Source organism: Macaca thibetana, chromosome 15 (genome assembly GCF_024542745.1).
Source record: "Macaca thibetana thibetana isolate TM-01 chromosome 15, ASM2454274v1, whole genome shotgun sequence".
NCBI classification, from domain to species: Eukaryota; Metazoa; Chordata; class Mammalia; order Primates; family Cercopithecidae; genus Macaca; species Macaca thibetana.
The window spans coordinates 95,295,734-95,311,346 of record NC_065592.1 but is presented as its reverse complement, the minus strand read 5'-3'; the positions used below and the strand labels follow the sequence as shown (position 1 = coordinate 95,311,346).

General features: G+C 39.0%; 2 protein-coding genes across 5 annotated transcripts in view; one reads left to right on the top strand and one right to left on the bottom strand.

Moving 5' to 3' along the window:
- The window catches only part of IDNK (IDNK gluconokinase), an 865,727-nt gene that overhangs the window by 604,178 nt on the left and 245,936 nt on the right, over positions 1–15,613 (bottom strand). The window lies entirely within an intron of this gene.
- Positions 1–15,613, top strand: part of RASEF (RAS and EF-hand domain containing) — a 77,353-nt gene that overhangs the window by 29,430 nt on the left and 32,310 nt on the right. For all 4 annotated transcript variants that reach the window (XR_007719829.1, XR_007719830.1, XM_050761397.1 and 1 more), the window contains exons 2-5: positions 1,451–1,597; positions 4,949–5,039; positions 11,532–11,627; positions 14,963–15,040. Coding sequence is in view for 2 of the 4 variants with exons in the window: in XM_050761397.1 (XP_050617354.1) it covers positions 1,451–1,597; positions 4,949–5,039; positions 11,532–11,627; positions 14,963–15,040 (412 nt within the window). In the remaining 2 variants the exon portion in view is untranslated. The remainder of the gene's footprint in view (positions 1–1,450; positions 1,598–4,948; positions 5,040–11,531; positions 11,628–14,962; positions 15,041–15,613) is intronic.

The following is a 15,613-nucleotide window of genomic DNA, read 5'->3' as shown; positions in this document are numbered from 1 at the left end:
AGCCCCATCCCTGACCTCTAGGGAGGAGAGAGAAGCTGAAAATTGAGGTAATCACCAGTGGCCAGTGATGTAATCTCTCACATCTGTGCGGTAGAATCACCATAAAGCCCCCAAAACAATAGTGTTTGGATTGTTGCTGGGTTGGTGAACGTACCGAGGTGCTGGGAGGGTGCTGTTCCCAGAGGAGGCATGGAAGTTCTGTGCACCCACACTCTGCTCCCATACCTTGCCCAAAGCATCTCTTCCGTTTGGCCATCCTGAGTTATATTATTTATGATAAACTGGTAAACTTAAGTCAAGTGTTTTCCTGAGTTCTGTGAGCCATTTAAGCAAAGTACGGAACCTAAAGAGGGGGGTCACAGAAACCCCTGATTTATAGGTGATTGGTCAGAAGTATTGGTGGCAACCTGGAACTTGTGACTGGCATCTAAGTGGGGAGCAGTCTTGTGGAACTGATCCCATAACCTGTGGGGTCAGTGCTAACTCTGGGTGGTATCAGAATGAAATTGGATTGTTGGACACTCAGTTGGTATCTGAAATGTTGGAGAATTGGTTGGTATGAGGAAAAAATTCACACATTTGGTGTCAGGAGAATTGTGACTGACATCAATGCAAATGTATATAAAAATGTGAATTTATATGAAGTAATTTTTAGCTGACCATAACATAATAGTTATATTCATTGCTGTGGTTTGACTGTGTCCACACTCACATCTCATCTTGAATGGTAATCCCCTTAATCCCCATGCATCTAGGGACAGAGCTGTTGGGAGGTGCTTGGATCATGTGGGCGGTTTCCCCCATGCTGTTCTCACGATAGTGAAAGAGGTCTCAGGAGATCTGATGGTTTAAGGAGGAGCTCTTCCTCCTTCACTCCTCACTCTTCTCTCTCCTGTTACCATGTGAAGAAGATCCTTGCTTCCCCTTCCGCCATGATTGTAAGTTTCCTGAGGCCTCCCAGTCATGTGGAACTGTGGGTCAGTTAAAACCTCTTTTATGTATAAATTACCCAGTCTTGGGTATTTCTTTATAGCAGTGTGAAAATGGACTAATACACCCACTGTTATGACCATAAAGGCTGAAACATGTCTTATTAGGGGTGGGTGAAACATGGAATTAAGTAACTGATTTAATGTTACCTAATTGTTCTATAAATTGGTTTATCTTTCTATTAAAATTTAGAAAAAAAAAAACACAGCAGGAACAACAACAAAATCCTTCCTTATTAGTCACTTGCTGTACATTTTCACTGTCCTCACAGGTCCCCATCTCCTGTTGTGGAAAAAATCCAACCATATCTCCTGACTGCTGTCTTCCCTTCCTTCCGATCATTGTATGATTGCTGGTTTTTCTTTCCTTAGTTCTTCATTTGTGTTTCTCTTTCTTAAAAGTCCCCTGCAGAGTTGCCTTTAACATTTTATAATTTGTTTAATTTTTCTTTATTTGGCAGAGAAGAGCAAGTTAGTACCTTGTACCAAAACATCAACCTTGTGGAACCGAGATTAATTCAACCATATGAACATGTTATAAAGAACTTCATCCGTGAGATCAGACTTCAAAGCACAGAAATGGAAAATTTGGCCATTGCGGTGAAGAGGTATTGAAGTCCTTCCTTTATAAGTGGCCTGTGGATGCTTTAACTTGCTCTCTGACCTGGGCGGCAAATGGACTGAACTGCATTGTCACGCTATGATATTGGTGGACTTACTGAGCTTCAGGAGTCTAGAGCTTTCAAAATTAAGCCAACACTGGAGAAGTAGGTCAGCTACCAATCAATCAGTAGGTCATCATGATCCTATTATATAAACTCTTCAGGATCAATGACTTGATACAGAACAATTAAGAGATGTATCTTACATCTTGCTGCTTAAAACACATAGGAGAAACTTTATCTAGAGAAGTAGGTGGAACACTATTTGAAGCCTGGCCTTGTTACCTACATGTATGAGACTTTGCGAGCAGGTTACTTAATCTCCCTGAGTTCAATTCCTGCATCTGTAAAATGAGGATGAATATCTTCACGTCGTCTGGGTGTTAAGACTTAGTGGATGTTGTCATGGGTGAGCCCCTCACACTGCCCACCACATGGGTGCTCAGCAGTACTGCTTTGGCTCTCTCTACTCTCTAGCCCTCCTCACTTGGCCCTCCCCCTCTGAACTGAAAGCCAAAGAACTATTAAACTCTTACTCTAATACAGTTCATATAAGCCATAGCTAGCTTACATAGGATATCTGATTGGTGTTAACAGCTATATCATGCAAAAAAAGCATTTATATGTGTTGCAGTCCAAACATCAGCCTCTTTGCCCCCTGGAAAAACTGCATTCCTTTAGCATATATTGGGAAAAAGAGGGCATTGTGCTTGTCACAGTTCTGGTGTGTTGTGCCCCACAGATGCTCCTTGCTGCCATGTGCTCCACCTGCAGCTCCCAAGATGCTGTGCACCCTGCTGGTTTCTGCCTGTAGCTTATAAACGCAGCCCTTTTAATAGGAGGCTGCCCTGTCTGCATAGGGGCAGGTGACTTGTCTTCAATTCTGCTGTCTCTTTATCCCTCCCATCCACATGATGCTGAAACTATCTAGCTGAACCTTCGGAGTAACTAAAGGACATTATAATGTAGGAAAGAAAATATTTTAAATTCTTGATACAAAATAGGACCTTTCTTATAGTCCTAGAATCAAGCAAAAGTTAATCTATTCACAAGGGACTTCTTATGAACATTTTTAGTACCTGACTGACCGTTTTTCTCTCAAATTAGCCTTCTAGGGGCTTCCGGTAGGATAAAGCGTGGTCCTCAGAACTCCAAATTCTGTAGAGCATGCTGGAGTGCGGATCGGAGTCCCAGAGTTGGCCTCTTTTGACATGTGACAGGCAGACACACACATTGATTCTTCAGAGCACCCAATAAGTATTAAAACAGACAAACTCACAGGTATACACATAGGTACACATATACAGACCCACACAAAGGTATGTGGGTATACACACATACACATGCCCCCGTCTGAATATAATACCATGTACACCTATGAGGGAAAAAAACAGACTGGCGTGCTTGATGTTCTCATTACCAGCTAGGCTGCTTTTTCACGGTGGAGTGAGTACATCACATTAATTAGAGCTGTATTGGTTTCCCCATCCACTCCCTTCTGTGCTGCTGGGGCCATCCAGAGCCAGGCTCTATGCAGAGCCTAAGTCTCCTAAAGGCTCCTTTCTTAGCCATCAGAGACGTCAGGAAGTATTTAAATGGCTACTTGTAAACCATTCCTTACATTCTTAGCCATCCATCCTCACCTCTATTTTGGATTGGGGGAGGGTTTTGGCCATTTTGCTCTGCACTGCACCCGAAGAATGGGTTCCCAGTGTCCTGGTGGGAGCCCTGGACTAAGGTCACAGTGGGCAGACATTTCACTAGAAATTAGAAATTGCTGGGGCAAGCACTCTGTCATTATGCATCACCCTGATTTGCAAAAGAAGAAAAACGTTGCTCAGAAGTGAAAAGGGCAGAGAGAGTCCATTACGGAGCAGTCCCAGATGTGTGGGATGGGATAGCTAGAAGAAGTAGGTGGGAAATGATCATAGGAAAGGGAGAAAGGATATGTGCCTTAGCCATTTACAGTCCCAGAGTTGACCCAAAAAACCACCAGGCATTGCTATGGAGATACATAATTTCTGGACTTCAAATAGCAGGTATTTATAAGCAGAAATGAACTGATTTCCTAAGTTTGGTTAACATAACCTTAGACAGGCTATAAGCTGAGGAAAAAGTAAATAGGAACAGAAAATAATAATGTTACTGAAAACTTTACTTTGGGGTCTTTTTCCTCCCATAATATTTCCTTGGAGTTTTATGTGGAAGTTGAACCAATGCATGAATAAATTGTGTTGTGAGGGAGTAAATAAGTCAAAAGCAGGTAAGTTGCTATAGCAGAGACCCATCAAACTAGAAGACAAAAATCTTCTATTTAAGCCCTATCATTTATTAATAGCATGTCATTTGTCCAAATGAATCACCTCTAAAGCTCATGGTTTAGATGCAAATCAATGTGCTTTGCCTCCATAGAGATGTGATTTATAATCGCACTCGTAACAGAAACAAAATTTTTCTAAAAGGTAACCTTATATACATTCTAGAACTTTAGGGGACAAATAAGAAATAATGATTGAGATCTTTTTTTCCCTTCTCACTTTAACATATAACATTGTGAGTTTTTTATAGTGAAATTTCAAAATTATATCTAACCATCACTTTGCCACGGAGTTCTTTTTTTAATCCAGGATTGTAACTCAGTCATGACAGGAAAAAAAAAAAAAAGATTCAGAATTTATTGAGAGCCTCCCAGCACTTTTGATATCTTTATTCTTTGCCACAATCTAGTTTAATATCGTTTTATCCAATGTATTCATTTATTTGATATAGTCAGGGACCACATCACGATGTTTTGATCACATAAATGACAGTGGTCCCATAAGAATATAATCCTATATTTTTACTGTATCTATTCTGTGTTTAGGTACACAAATACTGGCCATTGTGTTCCAGTTACTTGCAGTATTCAGTACAGTCCATGCTGTTCAGGTTTGCAGCCTAGGAGCAATATGCTATACCGTATAGCCTAGGTGTGAAGTAGGCTCTACCAGCTAGGTTGGTGTGAATACTCTGTGATGCTTGCACAATGACAAAAATCTCCAAAAGACACATTTCTCAGAATGTAAGCTAGTTGTTAAGGAATGCATGACCGTATCTAGTTTTAAAATGATTTTACACCAAAATGGTCAAATTGCCAATCTCATTTTGTTACGTAGATGGAATGGGGAATATCATTTTGAATGGTGTGTTTCTCTTCATCTGTAATATATAGGGCTTCACATAGATGAGTCTGAAGTTTCTCTTCATGTTTCAAGTTCAAGAGTGTAATGAAAAGGTGTGCATCCTTTTGTATTTCAGAGCCCAGGACAAGGCAGCTATGCAGCTGAGTGAGTTGGAAGAGGAAATGGATCAGAGGATTCAGGCTGCAGAACATAAGACACGGAAAGACGTGAGTTTCTGGATTGGCCATTCATTCAGCAGATCTTTATGAGGTGCTTTCTGTGGAGAGGGCCTAGACACTCTTCTGGGTATCATGCATGGGTACAGCAAGTCCAGCTTCCCGCAGATCCTCCCAGCAAAGGAATTTTTACTGGTGGTGTTTTTTGGGGATGGGGTAAGAAGAAATAGAAATAATAATCAAATAAAAAAGTAAAGCAAATAAGTTCAGATAGTGACAAGTACAGTAAAGAAATAACGTGCAATAGTGACTGGAAGAGGAGGCAGCTTAGGTTGGGGGTTAGAGGCCTCTTTGAAGGGGTAACATCAGAGACAAAGCCTTGGGAGAAGGCAGAGGCAGCCTTCATAGAGAAGGTGACTTGACTTCCCATACCTGTGTCACTGCCCACACCCGCTGCCCACTTTAAATCTAGATTAGAGTGAAATTAAAATTCTGTCTTCAAACTTTGGTGTTTTATAATGGAATACAGTCATCACTTGGTACCCAAAGAGATTAGTTCCAGGACTCCCCCGCAACCCTGCATACCAAAATCTGCATGCTCAAGTTTTTATACAAATAATGTATATTTACATACAACCTACGCATATCCTCCAGTATACTTTAAATCATCTCTGGATTACTTATAATACCTAGTATTTAACACAATGTAAATGCTTTGTAAAGAGCTGTTATACCGTATTTTTATCTGCATCACTTTTACTGCTTAAAATATTTTCAGTCTTTAGTGGTTGAATTCGCAGATGCAGAACCCGTGGGTATGAAGGGCTGACTGTATGCCATTATTCAGCATTACAGGAACCATTTAAAGTTAAAAGTGATACGTTACCTTCAGTGATTTCCATTGAAGAAAGAATTTTTTTCTTATATTTTTGGGTGATTAATGTTTATTGAAAACAGAAAATAGACAATGCTAGGTTAAAAATGTCACTTTTATTTATTCATTCACCCTGTTAACACTGAATGGCAGCAAAATAATGTGCAAGTGGCCTGAACGTTGGCATCTGGGAGACCTCAGTTTGCATCCTGGCCCTGATCGTATCCAGGTGACATTGGGAAAATAACCCAGCCTCTGAGCCTTTGTTATTCCATCTCTAAAATGGGATAATGCAACCTACCTGCCTTCACGGGAGTTAAACATGATGATCTATATGAAGTGCCCGCCACAGTACCTGCAATGTGGTGGCTGCACCCTGGTTGTTACTGTCCTGCTCTTTCCTGTGGCTCTGTGTATTCTTGATTCCTTTTAGATTCTTCACCTTAAATGGCTTTACTGCATATATACCCTGGGGTGTCTTTGTCTCCTTATACAAAGTTTAATAAGAAGCTGGACATCACATTCAACCAGATAAATGGTTCAAGATTCATGGTCCAGCTTCAGAGCAATGGATCACCCCTTCTGCTAGCACTTTCCTTTTGGTAAAAAGGAAAGAGTAAAATCATTTTTCTACCTTTTTTCTCTCTCCATCTGCTGTGTTTCATCTGTGCACTCATTCATTCATCAAACACATATCAAGCACATGTGTTATTCTGTCGTCATATGTTACTGCTTCTTCTAGATAAATGCCTCCCAAATTTGTTGCTGGTAATGAGGATATTACCATGGCCCCCACCTTTTAGAACTTCATGTTTTGTTAATTACAACATCTTTAGTTTCCTTGGCTTCAGTCCGGAGGTGGCAAACCCATGCATCTGTGGCATCATTTCTCTATTCCACAGCAATGACACATGTGGCCTGTAAGTCACCATATACACGTGGTCTCCACACCTCAGCACGCCAGTCCAGGACCTCACTGCCAGCTGAGCAGCTTTGGCACTGTGAGGAAACTTGTTTGCCTGTCCATCCCAGTGTCCACCTCACACCTTTCTAAAGATAGCTTCTCTGGAATAACATGCCCAGGCCAGTCTAAGATTTTCCCTCATTTCCTTCCATTCCACACGGCTCCCCTCAGCTCTCCAGGGTTCTTCACCCCCAGCTCTGGCCCAGTGGCCTTGCTGTGCCTGACTCTGCTTTGTCTCCAGCTGTTTTCTTTGCCTTGATGATTATCTCCTCAATCCTTTCCTCCTTCCCAAATTCTGCAAAGCTCAGAGGAACCCTCACTTTCTTCTTGATGCCCTCCCCTGCTCCTCTAGCCGCATTCACCTTTTCCTGACCTGGACTCCTGTGGCATATACAGCATATATTGCCTTGCTTCAGTTTTTTTTTTTTTTTTTTTTTAACTGTAACAGCTTTATGAAGGTATAATTGGCATGCAACAAACTGCATATGAAGTACAGTATATGTGAAGTTTGGACATATGTACGCACCGTGAAACCATTCCCACAGGCAAGATCATAGGCATAGCTATCCACCCTAGAAGTTTCTTCATGCCCCTTGAAGGCATAACAAGCCTTTCTTCCTCCTTTCTTTGCCCCTTTTTGCCAGATAATCATTGTTCTATTTTCTGTCACTGTAGATTAGTTTGAAGTTTTCAGAACTGTATAGAAATGGAATCATGCAGTATATACTATTTCTTGTCTGGCTTCTTCCACTCAACATAATTATTTTGAGACGTATCCATGTAATCAATAGTTTGTTCTTTTTCATTGCCGAGTAGTATTCCATCATGTAGGGGTACCACAGTGTTTAGCCATTCATCTGTTGAAGGACCTTTGAGTTATTTCCAGGTTTTGGCTATTGCAAATTAAGCTGCTATGAATATACATGTGCAAGTCTTTATAGAGGCATAGACTTTTATTCCTCTTGAGTAAATTCCTGGAGTGGAATGGGTTGATCATCTGTGTAGATGACTGTGTATTTTTGTAAGACACCGCCAACCTGATTTCCAGAGTGGTTGTACAGTTGTGTTTCAATCAGCAGTATATGAGAGTCCCATTCTTTCAGCATTCTAATTGGTGTGTAGAGGAATCTCATTGTGGTTTTAACTTGCATCTCTCTAATGAATAGTTGTGTGGAGAATCTTTTGTTGGGTTCATTTGCCATGTGTATAATTTTTTTTTTTTTTTTTTTTGCTGAAGTGTCTTGTTAAAAATCTTTGGCTCATTAAAAATATAGTTTTTTTTTTAAAAAAAATACTATGTTTTGAGAGTTCTTTTATATTCTGAATGCAAGTCTTTTATCAGATACCTGATCTATAAATATTTTCACCCACACTGTGACCTGTCTTTTCATTCTCCTAACAGTATCTTTTAAAGAGTATAAAGTTTTAATTTTGATTAATTGTAATTTACCAATTTTTTTCATGGATCATACTTTTCTTGTGGTCTTTAAAAATCTTTAACCCAAGTTCACAAAGATTTTCCCCTATGTTTTGTTCTATAAGCTTTATTGTTTTAGGTTACATTTAGGATCTATTTTGTATTTGGTGTCAAGATATGGATCAATGTTCATACTTGTTTTTTGCATGTAGATATCCAATTGTTCCCACACCTTTATTAAACAAGAGTAACCATTTTCCACTGAATTGCTTCTGCACTTTATCCAAAATAGTTTATTCTATGTATGTAGGTTTATTTCTGGGTTTGGTGTTCTGTTCCATTGATTACTTTGTCTATTGTTATGCTAATATCACATTGTCTTGATACCTATTGGTTTGTAGTATGTCTTGATACCTATTGGTTTATAATAAGTCTTGAAATCAACTAGTATTAGTTCTTCAACTTTGTGCTTTTTTTGAAAAGTTGTTTTGGCTATTTTAATTGCTTTAATTTCCATAGAATCAGCCTTTCAATTTCTTTTTTTAAAAAAAAGCAAACAAAAACTCAAAGTCTGCGGGGAGTTTGACTGAACTTCATTGTATCTATAGATCAATTTGGGTAGAATTGATATCTTAACAATATTGAAAATATGATTTATCTATGTCTTCTTTTAGCAATGTTTTGTGTTATTCACTGTACAGATCTTGTACATCTTAGATTTACTCAGTATGTCATATTTTGATGATCCTGTAAATAGTATTTTTAAAATTTCAATTTCCAATTGTTCATTGTGAATGTATAGAAATACATTTGAGTTTTGAGTATTTGTCTTGTATTCTGTAGCATTGCTTACATTGTTTGTACACAGTGCCTTTTTGTTGGTAGATTTTGTCAGATTTTCTAGGATGATGATTATGAAATGCATTAATAATAAGTTTTATTTGTCTTTAGAATTTGGATGAAGCTTTTTATTTTTCTTGCCTTATTGCACTGGTTAGAAGAATAAAGGAGATGAGAACATTGAATGTGATGTTAGTGGTGTAGTATTCATAGATGCCTTTATAAGTGGAGTAGAATCCCTTCTGTTCCTAGTTTGCTGAGTATTATTGTTGCTGTTGTTTTAATCAGGAATGGATGTTGAATTTTCTCAAATACTTTTTCTGTCTTATGATCATGTTTTTTCTTTTTTAGAATGTTAATGTGGCGAATTACATTGATTGATTTTTGAATATTAAAACAAACTTGCACTTGAGATAGACCATAATTAGTGATGATGTACTATCCTTTCTATAGATTGTTGAATTCAGTTTGCTAAATTTTACTTAATATTTTTGCATTCATATGCGGAAGAGATATTGGTTTGTATTTTTAATGCCTTTGTCTGATTTTGGCATCAGGCAAATTCTGGTCTCATAGAATGAGTTGGGATGTGTTCCCTCCATTCCAGTTTACTGGAAGTTTGTCAAGAGTTGACCTGAACCACTACCATGCCTCACCTGCTTTACTGTAACAATCCCTTATCTGATTTCTCAGCATCTACTTGTCGCGGGTTTGGAATGAAATAGGCTAGTGATCATTTCCTTTATTGAGCTCTTGATAAAATATTTCTTTTTGTTTTTTGTTTGTTTGTTTGTTTGTTTGTTTTTTGAGATGGAGTCTCGCTCTGTTGCCCAGGCTGGAGTGCAGTGGTGTGATCTCGGCTCACTGCAAGCTCCGCCTCCCGGGTTCACGCCTTTCTCCTGCCTCAGCCTCTCCAGTAGCTGGGACTACAGGCACCCGCCACCACGCCCGGCTAATTTTTGTGTATTTTTTTTAGTAGAGACGGGGTTTCGCCAGGTAAGCCAGGATGGTCTAGATCTTGTGACCTCATGATCCGCCCGCCTCAGCCTCCCAAAATGCTGGGATTGCAGGTGTGAGTCACGATGCCCAGCCTGGATAAAGTATTTCTAAACCCTAAAATGTTTATGTTTGGGTTTGTGGCTGTGAATCTAATGAAGAGACTTGCAGTCAAGTCCATTTTGATGCCAGGAAGGCTGCCTCGTTAGTACCTCATTGTGAGACCTCTGTGTCTTCATCCACATGTGAGGCAGGCAATATTTGTTGCCTCACCTGTAAAGCTGGAGGAAGTCAGCTTTTAAAAAAAGTTACCATAAGAGAAGATATTGCTCTTCTGCTAAGCATTTCACATGGATTATTTAATTTACATGGATTATTTAATTTATATGGATTATTTAACTTGGATTATTTAATTTAATCCTTACAATAGTTAAAAAGAAAATGGAGGCATGGGTAAGTTTAGCAACTTGCCCAGGCTCCACAGCCAATGAGTGGGCAGTGAGACACACTACCTCTGGCAGGTATTTAGATGTGGGAGCCTTCGTCAGAGAGGCCCTACCTTACCCTCTAGCAGACTGACTTCCTGCCACATCTCCCTGTGTTTTCTTTCTTTTTTTTTTGTATCATTTCCTGAAATTGTCTTTTTCTGTCTCCTCCACTAGAATGCATGAGAACATCAGTTTTATTGTCCCCCTCTCTGTCCCCATGTCCCCAGTCCCTTAGAACCATTGGTAGGTGATCAGTGAATATTTGTACACTGAATTTTACTGGCTATCAACATAAAACTATTTGAATACTGAATGTAAGATATAAAATTATATAATTTATTAAGAGAAAAGGAAATTTAGAGATGTTTCAGCCCATGGGAACTTCTGAATGGCAATCCCCTGACCTCCTGGGGTGCCTTATTGCCATTCTCTGCTCCAGAAGAGAAGGACACCCCTGAAAAGTACCAGCCCACAGGGAAGCACTTTGTGTATCTATTTGCAGTGATGTGATTGGGGTTTAGATAAGGGATCATCTCTAGGGAAAAGGATGCACCCAGGATGCCTTCTTGAGTCCTGATGACATGATAGGATTCCAGTAAGCATAGCAGCCCTTCACTGTGCCATATCTTTTAACTAATTATAGCAATAATTAATTAATTGATTGGTGTGTTACGGCCTCTATCACAATGTGAGTAATAGTCTTAGAGGTGTCACTCCTGGGTGAGGTGTGTATGTACGTTGTGGGATTCTGCTCTTCTGTAAGTTTTGTAGGCCTCCATTCCAAAATTGCGGTACTTCTGAAGTCAGTTGATTTCCTTCTGATATCCCTTCTCACCCTCCCTGTGTAGGAAAATTGAAGTCAGCCTTAATTTGACACAAAATGTTTCTCACCTGTGGGGTTTTGAAGGTTATTTAAGAGGGTGAACCTATTTAAATGAACACAATGTATATTTTTTTCCTTTAGGAAAAACGCAAAGCTGAGGAAGCCCTCAGTGACCTCAGACGTCAATATGAAACTGAAGTAGGAGATCTGCAGGTGACCATTAAAAAGCTAAGAAAGGTAGGCATGTGGCAGCTGGACTTTTAGGAACAGCCTCAGCATCTCAGTGTATCTTAGTCATTAACAACCAAAAACATTTGGAATCCTATTGAAGTGGCACATAGATCAGATTTCAGAATCAAGGAATTCCTTGGAAAGACCTTCTTTTCTTTTCTTTTTTTTTTCTTTTACTTTCTTTTTTTTTTTGAGACTGAGTCTTGCTCTGTCAACCAGGCTGGAGTGCAGTGGCAAGATCTTGGCTCACTGCAACCTCTGCCTCCTGGGTTCAAACAATTTTCCTGTCTCAGCCTCCTGAGTAGCTGGGATTACAGGCACATGCCACCACGCCTGGCTAATTTTTGTATTTTTAGTAGAGGCAGGGTTTCACCATGTTGGCCAGGCTGGTCTCGAACTCCTGACCTCAGGTGGTCCGACTACCTTGGCCTCCCAAAGTGTTAGGATTACTGCGCCCGGCCTGAAAGACTTTCTTTTAAGAGCCCCTTGAGTTCCTCTTTATTTTCCAGGGGCCACCTGTCTTTTTCATAGATCTGATAAATATTTTCTGATCCCTTCAACCGTTGTCCATAAAACTTCAGTATGCTTTCCTTGGTCTTCACCAGCTTAGTACTCAAGTCCTTCGTGTCTAGTGGACTGCATGCCTCATGACTGTTTTTCTTGGTCATGTCAAATATCCCTGTGTCCCTATCCCTAGCTTATTGCAAAGTGCATGGTAAGTATTTAGGGAATATTTATTAAATGAAATGAATATTGCTCTTCTAAGTAGAAAATTTCAGATCTAGGGTACCCTGATCACCAAGAGTCACCTGTTTTTGAAGAAGAGCAGAACTTGTTGAAGTGTGAGCAAAGATGTGATTAGTGTGTGTGTGTGTTTTTTTTAATGTAGTTAGTTTTTGGCTTTTCCTCTATTTGGTTTCTAATGAGCAGGTTCTGTTTGGCTCAGTCATATCTGGCAGTTGTTTACCAGGTGGCTCTGTAGGGAGTGGAGGGGAGGGGAGGGATGCGTATCATTTGTCGATTTCCATGGTATAAATACTCCTGTCATTACTGATTTCATGCTACCAAGTTGATATCACTGAATTTAAGGTTGAGAAGAGATGCTTAAAGCAGACTCTCACCTGCCGATACAGGCTGGCTCCAGCACTGTACTAGACACACTTCTTGGATCTGTTTTTCGTTTTTCCCATAACTAATGGGAATGTGTAGCTAAAATGAAAATGGATAATTAAAGAAGGATCATCCTTGCTGGGCATGGTGACTCATGTCTGTAATCCTAACACTTTGGAAGGCTGAGGCAGGAGAATTGCTTGTGCTCAGGAGGTCAAGACCAGCGTGGGTGACATAGTTGAGATCCCACCACTGTAAAAATAAATAAATTAATTAATTAAAAAAATTAACTGCATGTGATAGCACATGCCTGTAGTCCCAGTGAGTCAGCAGGCTGAAGTGGGAAGATCACTTGAAGCTGGGAGAGCAAGGCTGCAGTGTGAGCCATGATTATGTCACTGCCATAAAAAATCATTTCTGAAAATGGTGATGAGATTAAGTGACAATTAGCTATACTTTGTATTTTATACACTATTGCAATGTAAACCTCCGGGATGATTAAGAATTCTCCCTAGTAGCCTCCTTAGAAAATTAACATCAATTTGAACCTTATATCTAATTTTCAAAAGTTATTAGGCCATGCATACTATGCTTATATTACAGAATTGAATAGACGACTGGTCTGTTTATGCTAGAGCCACAAATTCACCGAGTCAGTGCCCTGACTTATTTTTGTGGCTTCCCAAATCTTTAGACTAAGGGAACGTCTACAAGAAGAGATGCTGCAAATGATGAGGGCCAAGTGATCTGAACAGTAAGAAAGGCCATATGTTGGGAGACCTGAATCCTTGTCAAAACTGTACCCATTTTTTCCCTGAAGCACCTGGGACAGTTCAGATCATCTTTCTGATTTTTAGTTTCTGATCTGTAAAATGCAATTAATAATAAACTGTCCTTCCTATCCATAATGACTGATATTTTATTGACTGTGCAGTTCACTAAGCTCCTTTTCATGATTTAAAAAATCAAATTCTCAAACTTTCTCTGAGGAGGCTATAAATAACCTGCTTTTAGAGATGAGGACTGAGTTCCAGAGAGGTTAAATAACTTGTTCAGAGTCACACAGCTAATAACTGATGGAGCCATGTTACTACACAGTTTGTGCTTTCTCACTTATACCAGACTTCCTGCATACCTGATGTGGTTGTTATGCAAAACAGCAAGATGTTTATTTGAGAGTACGTTAAGGGCTATAGTTTACTAATTTGTTACAATAGCCACTAACTGTGTCCTTAATTCTGAGAAACTCATTTTTTCCAGGTGGTTTTTCTTCTCTGAAGTCAAAATGCGTGTTTAAATCAATGGCTCTTCTCAGTCATAGTCAGCCTTGTGGCAGTCATGACGTTTTTATGTACACACTATCCCTTTATAGCATCTGGCAAGGTGAAGAAGGTCCAGAATCAAAGCACTTAGACTTGGTGAAATGTGGGATCCATTTTGATCAGTGCATAAACATTCCATAAATGAATCCCAGCAGATCCCCACCATTCCCAGAGGATGTAAGCTGTTTGTAGGAAAGGCATTTTGTTGTTGTTGTTCTCCAGGTTATAAATGCTGTGGAACCAGTTTAGTCTGGTAATCATAACGAGTATGTAATTGTAATAGAAATGAGTCAACCAGCAAGCAAAGCTCATGCAGAAGTGAGTTAATCCTCAAGCAAAGCTTAAATGTAGGTATTTATATAATCAAGTGTGTTTGTGTCTCTAGCTTCATGTTATACTCAGATTTTATTGATTTTAGTTATTTAATAAGCATTTCTTGAACTCACCATGAAGAGAACATATAGGCGAATCGGACGCTAATTCTGCTCTTAAAAAATCTTGCTCTCTAGGAGGGAAGGTAAGACATTTCTAAATAATTGTAATACAGAGTGGAAAGTGTTAAATGCAGGTAATACAAAGGAGAATAGAAAGATCCAGATTTCAATGTAGCATAACTGAGTAAAAGCAAGAGTTGGATTGCTTAATAGTTGAATGATTTCCAAAAAGGGCTTTTCAGCTGTTTCCAGAAAAGTTCATTTCACAACCAACCCCCCTTTTTCAAATGTTTAAATTATTTAGAACAAAATTTCAAATCCTTATGGATTTTAGGTAGTTTAAAGATTTATAAAGTCGCATAATGTTGAAAATTGGTGACTTCTAGAATTCTCATATGTATATTCAAGGATAGTCCTAAACTTAAAGCAATTCAAAGTGAGTTTGTAAGCACACAACTTTTATTTGGTCTTTCAGCTCGAAGAACAGTCAAAACACATAAGTCAAAAGGAAGATGTGGCTGCATTGAAAAAACAAATTTATGATTTATCAATGGTAAGAATTACCTTTTCGCTTACAGAAATGCACTTCCTGTTAGACCACATCATCATGCTCTTATTTCAGTGTTCCAGGAAGACCAGCTTAAAGAGAAATTAATGCTATAGTTAGAAAAAGTCCTTAAAATACGTTTGATCAAAGATATTATTTATGCAGGCTTTTCCCTCAATAATATGCCACTTATTGTGAAAGCTTTAACTTATTTTTCTTACAAAGTAGTAAAGACATAGTGTTTAAGTTTTGTAAAACATGGTAAACCCTGTATTCTTCCAACATCAGCTCTGGTCTGTAGGATGTGATGCTTTGTGATGAGGATATTAGTGCCTTGCCCCTTCCTCCAAGTTTTTTTTTTCTTTTCTGTCGCTTTTCCGTCTTACGCCAGCCACGTCTTTACTTTTAGTACTAACAAAATGGATAACATTTACATCTCTTCTGTTATCTTTACTAAGTTTTATTTATTTTGGTTCTAGATTAACTCCCAAATTTGAAAGCAAATAAAGAGCATTTTCTTTATTATGATTCTAAATATTTTCACTGCAGAGCTAAGAAATGAATGAGGCTTGCATTTCT